The sequence below is a fragment of the Sapajus apella genome, unplaced genomic scaffold (genome assembly GCF_009761245.1).
Source record: "Sapajus apella isolate SASKATOON/1434 unplaced genomic scaffold, GSC_monkey_1.0 scaffold21, whole genome shotgun sequence".
NCBI lineage: Eukaryota > Metazoa > Chordata > Mammalia > Primates > Cebidae > Sapajus > Sapajus apella.
Genome location: NW_022436961.1, coordinates 5,472,785 through 5,483,705, shown reverse-complemented (window position 1 = coordinate 5,483,705; position 10,921 = coordinate 5,472,785). Strand labels below are relative to the sequence as shown.

At 53.4% G+C, this 10,921-nt stretch overlaps 1 protein-coding gene across 17 annotated transcripts in view; it reads right to left on the bottom strand.

The window, feature by feature from the left end:
- The window catches only part of FGFR1 (fibroblast growth factor receptor 1), a 60,691-nt gene that overhangs the window by 1,084 nt on the left and 48,686 nt on the right, over nt 1-10,921 (bottom strand). For 8 of the 17 annotated variants that reach the window (XM_032288185.1, XM_032288187.1, XM_032288195.1 and 5 more), the window contains 11 exons: nt 10,294-10,484; nt 8,822-8,972; nt 5,307-5,509; nt 3,860-4,005; nt 3,502-3,623; nt 2,955-3,065; nt 2,020-2,210; nt 982-1,104; nt 758-828; nt 350-487; nt 108-213 (listed from right to left, as the gene is read on the bottom strand). In XM_032288185.1, the coding sequence (XP_032144076.1) occupies nt 108-213; nt 350-487; nt 758-828; nt 982-1,104; nt 2,020-2,210; nt 2,955-3,065; nt 3,502-3,623; nt 3,860-4,005; nt 5,307-5,509; nt 8,822-8,972; nt 10,294-10,484 (1,553 nt within the window). Of the gene's footprint in view, nt 1-107; nt 214-349; nt 488-757; nt 829-981; nt 1,105-2,019; nt 2,211-2,954; nt 3,066-3,501; nt 3,624-3,859; nt 4,006-5,306; nt 5,510-7,579; nt 7,725-8,821; nt 8,973-10,293; nt 10,485-10,921 lie in introns of all 17 variants that reach the window. The other 9 variants (XM_032288190.1, XM_032288202.1, XM_032288191.1 and 6 more) reach the window with 3 other exon arrangements.

The window sequence follows — 10,921 nt, the reverse complement described above, 5'->3', positions numbered from 1 at the left end:
CTGTGAGGGGCGAGAGGAAGCAGCAATGGGCTGGGCCCCTCCTCCCTGCTCAGAGAGGTGCATGCGCGCAGTGGGGACGGCCTGAGCTCTGGCACAGGTAGCCTTACCTGGTTGGAGGTCAAGGCCACGATGCGGTCCAGGTCTTCTACCAACTGCTTGAAGGTGGGTCTCTGTGAGGGCACTGCATGCCAGCAGTCCCGCATCATCATGTACCTGGGCCAGGACTGTAAGGTCAGGGAGGAAGGGCCGCCTCCTGGAGACGGACACCCTCTAGTATAGCCCCCTGCCCCTCAAGCCCACTCTTTCCCCAGGGCCTGGCTTGGGGCCTCCGACATCTCCTCAGACTTACAGCTCGTTGGTGCAGTTACTGGGCTTGTCCATGCGGTGACCCTCCTTCAGCAGCTTGAAAAGCTCCTCCACAGGCACACCGGGGTATGGGGAGCCACCCAGAGTGAATATCTCCCACAGGAGCACCCCAAAAGACCACCTGCAGACAGATGCAGAGCCATGCGTGTTAGAGCTTCTCCACCTCCCCTCCCCCAGCACAAATCCTCCACCCAGGGCAGTGCCAGAAGACAGCGTGGAGAACAGATCAGCCTTCAACATCTGGAGCAGAGGCAATGGCCACAATATTTGGTTTTCTCTTGGGGCGGAAGGACTCCTCCGTGCAGGGGGAATGCAGGACTCTGCGGTGCTGGAAGTTCTTTAGACTTTCTTTATCCCACGCCTCCCTGGCAGCTGCTTATTGCCAACTCACACATCACTCTGGTGGGTGTAGATCCGGTCAAACAATGCCTCGGGCGCCATCCACTTCACAGGCAGTCGGCCCTGCAAGCAATACAGGCGAGGTTGGAGTGGCCCCAGGCAAGGCCTTGAGGACACAGGTGGGAAGGGACTGGGGGATGGGTTATCAAGCCATCCCACCCACCCCTCGCTTCTCAGATGAAACCACCAGCATGGGGCAGCCCTGTTGGCACTCACGTTGGTTGTCTTTTTATAGTAGTCGATGTGGTGAATGTCCCGTGCGAGGCCGAAATCCGCAATCTTCATCACGTTGTCCTCTGTCACCAGGACGTTCCTGGCGGCCAGGTCTCGGTGTATGCACTGAGGAAGGAGGAATGGAGAGCAGGGGGAGGCAGGTGAGGGAACTGGAAGGCTCTGGGGGCCGCCACCCATGCAACTGGCCGACTTGCCTCACAAGACTTCTCCTCCCACACCATTCTGCCCCTGAACCTTTGCTTTCCCTTCTAGAACGTTCTCTGCCAGCTCCAGGCTTCTCAATCATCACAGCAAGTGCTCCTCCCTTCCCTTGCTGAAGGCTGGCCCTTTATGCCTCTGCTTTGTCTGACACCGCGTGTGTTCCTAGGTCCTGCCTCCCAGCAAAGCAAGTCCACACTGAGCTGGGCTCAAATCAAGCTAGCGCTTACACACCAAACACTGCACTCAACGCTCACCGTTTCATTTTATCCTCATAACAATTCTACAACATAGGTATTATTATACTTTATTTTTTTTGAGACATGGTCTTGCTCTGTTGCACAGTGGTGTGATCATGGTTCCTGCAGCCTCAAACTCCTGGGATCAAGCTAGCCTCCACCTCAGCCTCCCGAGTAGCTGGGACTACCAGCATGCAGTACCACACCCAGCTAACTTTAAAAATTTTTTTTTTTTTTTAAAGATGGGGTCTCACTGTTGTTGCCCAACCAGCTCAAGCAATCCTCCTGCTTTGGCCACTGCACCCAGCTGATATTATTCTTATTTTGTATTTGAAGAATTGTAAGAGGCTACACAGAAAATGGCAGTGTACAGATCTGACCCTACATCAGTCTGACCCCAAGGCCACCTGACTACACTGGTTCTCCTGACTCTGCGGTTGCCAGAGAGCCTAAGACAACGCACAGGGCCCGTGCTCAATGCATCCACACCACCACCACAAGATGACAAGTCACAGGCTGGAGGACTGGGGGGGTGCTCTGTTCCCACCCCAGCATTACCCAGGGGAGCCTTCAGGTTCCACACCTTCTTGGAGGCCAGATACTCCATGCCTCGGGCCACCTGATAGGCGCAGGACACCAGGTCCTTGGAGGAGAGCTGCTCCTCTGGGTTGTGGCTGGGGTTGTAGCAGTATTCCAGCCCTGGGGGCCTCCGGGCCTGCAGGTACTCCCGCAGGTTGCCCTTGGAGGCATACTCCACGATGACATACAAGGGACCTGCGGGCACAGGAGGAAGAGGCCACGCAGCCGGCAGCAGGTGAGCAGGTTTGGCATCACCTCGTGGAAACCCCACCCCCAGCAGCACACCCCAGCCAACCTCCCCTCTCCTGCCTCCTTTTAGAGGACCTGGGAAATCCATTCTACTACTCAAAGAAAATTAGAGAAATAGTTATTCCTGGCATAGTCTAGAAATTTCCCAAGCAACGTTGGCATAAGAGCCCCAGTTTATTTATTTTTGAGATGGAAGTCTCGCTCTGTCACCCAGGCTGGAGTGCAATGGCATAACTTTCGGCTCACTGCAACCTCTGCCTTATAGATTCAAGTGATTCTCCTGCCTCAGCCTCCCAAGTAGCTGGGATTACAGGCATGCACCACGCCACCTGGCTAACTTTTGTATTTTTAGTAGAGGTGGGGTTTCATCTTGTTAGCCATGCTGGTCTCAAACTCCTGATCTCAAGTGATCCTCCCACCTCGGCCTCCCAAAGTGCTGTGATTACAGGCATGGCCACTGTACCCAGCCTGAGCGCCCTAATTTAGACCATAATTACTCAGCTGTCTCTGTTAACACACCACGTGTGTGAATCTAGGTATCTGTATTCTTGGATGAACACATATGGGCTGAGCCCAGACCCCGAGAAACACATTTTAACCTCTGCCAAAGCAGCCTCTCTTAACCCCCTTCCCTAACAGCTCAGACCTTCTGCCTACTGAGGAGGGAAGGCCAGCCTGGCCGGGACCCACCGTCCTGCGTGCAGGCCCCCAGCAGGTTGATGATGTTCTTATGCTTCCCGATCATCTTCATCATCTCCATTTCTGAGATCAGGTCTGATAAGTCTTTCTCTGTTGCATCCGCTTTAAAGAACATGTTGAGACTCATTTACTTTTGGGAGGGAGGAGGGCAGGAGAAAGGCTAAGGGAGTGGGGTATGTGTCAAGGGGCCGCTTTCTCTGGGACTTGATTCTCTCCTAACTTCCACCTTCCCTCTCCTGGGAGCTGTTGCTGCAATAGGTGGTAGTGAGCGGGGACGGATGTGGGGAGAAAAGTCAGCAAGTGATAGATCCAGGATAGACACCTAACCACAGCCCAGGTTGACACCGAGAAACAGAGCGAGGTCACAGAACAATCTCAGGGTGCAGAACACCCCCTCCACTCCCAGATAACCCCAAGCAGGCAGGGGAGCAGGTGTGGGCAGCAAAAGCACCAGGGAAGCTGCTCTGCTGGGCCCGAGGCCTGCTGTTTGCTTGGAATGGGACAAGATTGTCTTTGCAAGGACAGAAGCATCACTTACACTTCAACATCTTCACAGCCACCTTGGTCACACGGTTGGGTTTGTCCTTGTCCAGTCCGATGGCCTCTGCCAACACCACCTGCCCAAAGCAGCCCTCTCCCAGGGGTTTTCCTAAGACCAGTCTTTCAGGGGAAACAGAGAGCGGCATTAAGTTGGGGCTGGTGAAGTTCAAACTTTGAGAGGCACCCCACCTCCACTTCTGTATTTCACCCAACTGCGAGCAGAAAGTGGAAGTGAATGTTTCTGCAGGCATTTCACACACCTTCACTGCCCAGAAGGTGTTAGTATACACCCCTTCCACCACTAGAATAGCAAGCAAAGGATGTCTTCAAAAAGTTAGGAGTTAAAGCATTATTACCTGTCCCGAGGCAGCTCCCAGCGAGGGTCTTCGGGAAGCTCATACTCAGAGACCCCTGCTAGCATGGGAGTCCCACTGGAGGAGAGCCGTGATGGCCGAACCAGAAGAACCCCAGAGTTCATGGATGCACTGGAGTCAGCGGACACCTGCAAGGAAGAGTGGGGTCACCCTAGAGCAAGGAGGGGGAACAGGGGTGACTCCTTCCCATTCCTAGTCAGGGCTTCCCAACAATGGCAGAGGCACGTTTCTGTGTATCTGATGTTCTTTCACCAACAGAGTGGTCCGAAGACCATAGGAGGCCCAACTTCCAGGGTTGACCTATTTCTGCCACTGGCTGGCCTTTCTGGATTTCATTCACCTTTGAAATAAGCAGACCAAATGTACCTCTTCCAGCTTGATATTTTAGAACTGGTCACTGCAGTAACAACTCTATTCTCACAACTCTTTGCAAATACTTTGCCTTAGCTTATGGATTCCTAACTCCCAAAGCACCTTCCAGAATGAGCATAGGCTTCTGAGGGAATATGGTCACTCTTGCACACGCCTGTACCTATACAGTTTCCTCCCATGGGGAAGGGTGGGCACACAGGAGGACAAGGGGATAGTATGGTATGGCTGATATGGTTGCTGTGTCCCCACCCAAATCTCATCTTGATTTCACATGTGTTGTGTGAGGGCCCTGGTGGGAGGTCACTGACTCAAGGGGGCAGATCTTTCTCGTGCTGTTCTTGTGACAGTGAATAAATCTCATGAGATCTGATGGCTTTTAAAGGGGAGTTTCCCTGCACAAGCTCTCTTTTCTTTTCTTTTTTTTTTTAAAGAAGGGGTTTCACCATGTTGGTCAGGCTGGTCTTGAACTCCAGACCTCAGGTGATCTGCCCGCCTGGGCCTCCAAAGTGCTCGGATTACAGGCATGAGCCACCGCACCTGGCAAAGCTCTCTTTTCTTGTCTGCTGCCACGTAAGACGTGCCTTTTGCCTTCTGCCATGATTGTGAGGCCTCCCCAGCCACGTGGAACTGTGAGTTCATTAAATCTTTTTCTTTTGTCAATTGCCCAGTCTTGGGTATGTCTTTATCAGCAGTGTGAAAACGGACTGATACAGACGGTCCTCTTCTCTACCCTGCATCTCTGCACTTCTAAGTAGCCCTTGGGGACAGTTCAAATGCATGCTATTGGCTGCACATTCCATCCAGATAGCACTTCCTCCCAATCCATGTGCCAGGGGTCCGGGGGACTTGCAATGGGATATGGAGGGTGCAGAAGATTCACGGGCTACACTAGCTTAAAACAGACTCTGGAGCACTTAGTTCAAGACATCCTGCTGTGCCTGGGTCAGAAGCCAGAAAGCCAAGCCCAAAGCTGTAGATTAGGACAGTGGAGAGGCCAGCGGATTAGAGGCCCAGAGAGAGAGGTGGTGCTGAGTGTGCAAATCCCCCATCTACTTTCTGTTACCTGTCTGCGCAGAGGGATGCTCTTGGCCAGCTTGTGCACGGCCATCTGGCTGTGGAAGTCACTCTTCTTGGTGCCACTCTTCATCTTGTAGACGATGACCGACCCCACCATGCAGGAGATGAGGAAGGCCCCTGTGCAATAGATGATGATCTCCAGGTACAAGGGCGAGGTCATCACGGCTGGCCTCTCTTCCAGGGCTGAGTCAGTGCGAACAGGGTGTCAGCAGGTTTGGAGGGCCCCGTCCATGCAAGGCTCCGCTCCATTAGAAAAACGACACCTATCTCCTGTCCCCTGGGAACTTTCAGGGAGAAGAACCATGCCAGGTTCTAGCTAGGACTAGGATTGTGTCCCTAGGAGGATCAGACAAGCCCCTGATCTCAGAGGCTGCCTTCAGTGGACTGGAGCCATGGAAGAGGGGTGGCCTGGAACCATCATGCTACGCAAGTCCCATCCTCATTCATTCCTGGGCCTCCTTGCTCAGCTGGACTGGACAGGTACAGGCACCCAAGGACCCTGCAAGGGCCAGCTGAGAAGTCACTTCTGTGTGCCTTTCTTGGTCTCCTCAGGGAGCCATGGCCCTTCTCTGCAGAGCCTCAGCTCTGTGTGCACGCACTTAACACACAGGGACAGAGGTGTTTGAGTCCTCTGTCCCTAAGAAGCCACAGGGTCCTTGAGGGCAGGGCTGGTGCCTTGTTTATTTTTGCAGGCCACAGCACCTGGTGATGGTGGCACTCACAGAATGAGGACAGAGGACAGGAGGGGAACCAGCCTGCACCCTGCTCAATGTCCGACTTGGGGTCTGTGTCATCTCTGTCGAATCACACAGGTAAATATTTACACCTAGTCAAACCACAGGCAAAGCTGACTTAATTTCCAAAAATAAGCTTTTTTTGGTAGTGCTTACGAATTCTACTTACTTTAGGCTTCAACTCCTAAAACTTAAGCAAATGTGGTGGCAGGGGGACAGGGGCTACATTTTACTATTCTATTCTCCCACCTTCAGATTAGGATTCACCCCCCACCCCACTGCCACAGCAGCTAAACCAGTGCAGTCCACCCTTCCCTTCAGCACGAGGGGCTGGGAGGCTCTAATCCCAGCTCATGCAGCACTCATTTCACAGAACATGCTTTGCCCCACGGGTGTGGACAGCCTTCCTCCTTCCACAGGCCTCCTCCCAAACTTCCCCTTTAAAACCCATCAGTCAGCCTCGGAGGCAGCACCCCTGAGAACCCTCCCAGAGAGGCATGAGGCACGACCCCAGACTGAGCCCAGGAGAATGTCCCAAGGCCTGACAAGGAGACAGCAGAGCTGATGATAGGGAGAAGTGTTGCTGTTTTTTTCTTTTCCTGGTGTTGACAAACAAAGACAACTGATTGGGAGCACACGGGGAGCACGGACAGGACAAGGACAGGGATGATGAGAAAAACAGAACGCTTCTTGCCTCCAGCAGGGGAATCCGGAGACCCTGACGGGCAAGCAGGGCAGAGGGGGAAAGGAGGCGAGAGAGGAGAGGGCAGTGCAAGCAGGACCAAGAGCAGTGACCAGACCCATGTACAGGACATTCCAAGAGACAGCAGCAAGCCCTGGCCCTGGGGTCACCAGCCACCACCCTGAGCAGGCAGCAGGCTCCTTCCTCCCCAGCTCAACACGCAGACCTCCCCTCGGGAGATGAGAGACGGCAGTGGCCAAAGAGGATACATGGACATCATGAAGCCTGCTGTGGCCGCCTGGGACAGCGCTTTTTGAATGCAGCTCAGTTCACGTAACCAGGCAGACTTTCTCCTCCTCCAAAGGCACAGGATGGTAGGACAGGAGGAGGGTAGGCTGTTTTTTGCAAGCAGCAAGCCCCCCTGGGCTGAGTGCCTGAGTGCAGGGAGAAGAGACATGGGGCCCTATCTGAGACTTTTCAGATGCTCAGTACCCAGCGGAGGAGGGAAGGCTGCTGGAGCCAAGGATAGAAGGAGCCTGTTGTGGAGGAGTCCGGCTGCAGGGTTAACCCAGATCCCAGGCATGCATTGCACTGGCCATGGGAGAGCAGAGGCAGGTGGACAAGTGGGAGGCTTCCCTGTGCTTGCAAAACTAGGGAAGCTCTTCTCTCAGGTGAGAGGATTCAGCCCTTAAAGCTGGGGCAGGGCGTGGCACCAGGCAGGCAGGAGCCCATTCTTCCAGCTCTCCTGCCTCTGTGTCTCCCCAAGCCTGGAAATGCATGCTCCCCCCGTGCCCATGGCAAGGGCAGGACATCGAGAGGAGAAGTTACAGTGTGTACCTTCCAGAACGGTCAACCATGCAGAGTGATGGGAGAGTCCGATAGAGTTACCCGCCAAGCACGTATACTCCCCTGCGTCCTCAAAGGAGACATTTCTTAAGTGAAGCACCTCCATCTCTTTGTCGGTGGTATTCACTCCAGCAGTCTAAAAGAGACAACGGAAGCAAAATGGACAAGCACAGGACATGAGTCCTCTAAGAGACGCAGAGCAAGGGAGGGAGACACAGAGGGCGGGGGGACCAGAGGAAGAAATGCTCCCCCGCGTCTTCTTTGCAACAAGGAACAAACGAAAACCACCAGGCAGCAAAACCTGTTAGAAGAAGAGGGTGAGACCCTGAGGGAGGACCTCTGGCAGACCTGCGAAGACGATGGCTGGTTACGACCCTTCACCAGATGCTGGCAGCCACTGGCCCATCCGAGCATGCGGGCGGTGAGCGGCATGGAGAAATGGGGCCGGCAGGCGGGGACTGTTTGGTTTTAGGTAAAGATAGCCAGAGGGTGAACACAGGAGGGATGGCGGGGGCTGCAGACATGCACGCGCGCGCGCACACACACACACACACACACACACACGCATGTGTGCGTACACAGCCTGCAGATACGAGTATGCAAGGGAGTGTCTGCCCCTTTTCTCTCTGGTTTTTAGAGATGGGGTCTACTCTGTCACCCAGGCTGTAGTACAGTGGCACAAACATAGCTCACTGCTGCCTCGACCTTCTGAGCTCAGGCAATCCTCCTGCCTCAGACTTCAGACTAGCTGGGACTACAGGCACACACTACCATGCTTGGCTAATTTATTTTATTTATAGAGATGGAGTCTTGCTATGTTGCCCAGGTTGGTCTCAACCTCCTGGTTTCAAGCGATCCTCCCACCTCAGTCTTCCAAAGTGCTGAGATTACAGGCGTGAACCATCGTGCCTGGCCTAAGGCCCCTTCTCTTAACCACCACTCACACCTTCTGTCTGAAGTACCATTTGTAACGCAGCAAGACTGTGTTCCCATGAGTTCTCACATGGATCGACACACAGCCAAGGAACACACAGAAGGCAGAGAGGGAGCCCGCAGACACCAACACAATACCAAACCAAACCAGCCTCCCAGGCCGGGTATTTTTCCATGGCTCTGGGCACTAGAAATACAGTAGGGTGACAGGGACAGTCCAGCACTGGCTTCCCCGCCTGCCCGGCAGCTTGAGGCCTATGTCACATCCCCAGCACAGGGTCCCGTCCATCTCCCCATTACCTTTTGCCACAGGTCTGGTGACAGTGAGCCACGCAGACTGGTTAGCTTCACCAATATAATTGGAAACCTTACACACATACTCCCCGCTCTGGGCCTCTGTCACATTGAACAGGGTCAGCACCTCCGCATCTGAGCTATTAATCCCCGAATGCTGGAACAAACCAACGACACACCAGTCAGTTGGGCAAACGCTGGGATGTGGCCACGCATGTTGCTCCTGTGTAACTTTCAGGCAGGCCCAGGGAGTGAAGGGAGATGTTAAGTGAGATTTATTATCTTCTCTTTTAGTTTTTCTTTTTTTTTTTTTTGAGACAGAGTCTCACTCACTCTGTCACCCAGGCTGGAGTGCAGTAGCATGATCTCAGCTCACTGCAACGTCCGCCTCCTGGGTTCAAGCAGTTCTCCTGCCTCAGTCTCCTGAGTAGCTGGGACTACAGGTGCCCACCACCACGCACATTGAATTTTTGTATTTTTAGTAGAGATGGGGTTTCACCACGTTGGCCAGGCTGGTCTCGAACTCCTGACAAGTGATCTGCTGGCCTCAGCCTCCCAAAGTGCTGGGATTACAGGCGTGAGCCATAGTGCCCAGCCTTCTTTCCCTTTTAGAAGGACAGAACAAATGGACTTCAAAAGTCTAAAGCATTTTTTATAGGGGGTGGGGAATCACTGCTTCAAATGGAATGTTCTGTTTGTATTTAACCCACTCCCTCCAGGACTGGAGCAGGGGTTGTGAGTGGAGACAGTGACCAAGGTCCTATAGAGCAGTTTTAGCACCAGCGGCGAAAAGAAGGGAGGGCCAGTATATCTCTGAGACAGCCGAGCCAGGGGAGGATGAGGTCTAACTCTGGGACAAGGAGGCAAACAACTTTCCCAGCTTCTGGTTTCTTCCTGTTGCAAGATCCACTGGAGATTTAGGCAATTACCTTCCCTGGATTAATGGAGCATTCAGGGACAATGAATGTCTGGGAGTAAGAGGAAAAAGGAAGAATATGCCATTACTCCTCGCATGGCTTAGAATTTATAGGTGGCTTTGTTTTTCCAACTCTCCATAAGAGATGCTCTTATCATGTACCCCATTTGCCACAAAGATCGTACGTAACTTGGGAAGCAGAGCTAAAACTGGGAAACGCTTGCTGGAAAGGCTCTGGTCTCAGGCAATGAAAAGGCAGGGGTCCAAATGCCTTCCTTGCGTGGCTGACCCCAAAGCTCCAGCGATGTTGCTCTCAAAGCTCATTACAGACCAGCATCACCCACCCCTGCAGCCCTTGTTCCCAGCTCACCTCCACTTTGCAACCTCTGTCACTAGTCCTGGGGGCTATGGCTAGATCCCTACCAAGATGAAGTGTGTGTGCCTGCAGGGTAAGGAATGATCCCGTTCGGGGGCACTGAGCTTGCCCACAGGAACTTGAGCCCTGGGGGCACTGGTGTCCTTCCCAAGTAGACTGGCCCATGAAGACTGGGGCCATGATTACCTTCAAGATCTGGACATAAGGCAGGTTGTCTGGACCAATCTTGCTCCCGTTCACCTCGATGTGCTTTAGCCACTGGATGTGTGGTTGTGGGTCACTGTACACCTTACACATGAACTCCACGTTGCTACCCAGGGCCACTGTCTTGTTGGCGGGCAACCCTGCTTGCAGGATGGGCCGGTGAGGGGACCGCTCTGTGGAAGACAGGAGAGGAAGTGCTTGTCATGGGGACCCTGCTATGGCTAAAGAGCGGTGTGCTCACCTGCATCCCCCTTGTCTTCCCAGTGATGGGTTGTAAACCTCCCAGCACTTCTGCTGAGCCCAAGCCTCTCAAACCAGAACTAGGGAAATGGACACCTTCTCTTCAGGCCCTCTTACATCAGGATCCTCCTCCTCCTCAAGGCAGTGCATCATATTTACAGTCACAGTAAGTCGCTCATGATTTGATGGAGAACGTTCTAACTCAGCTGCATCCCCAGGCCTCAGTGCAACCTGCTTCTCCTTAAGTAAAACCAGAGTCATTTAGACTCCTGCTGTTTAAAGTACGGTCCACAACCAGTGCTACCAGCATCCCGTAGGAGCTTGTTAGAAATGCAGAATCTCAGATCTTACTCCGATCTCTCGGATCAGA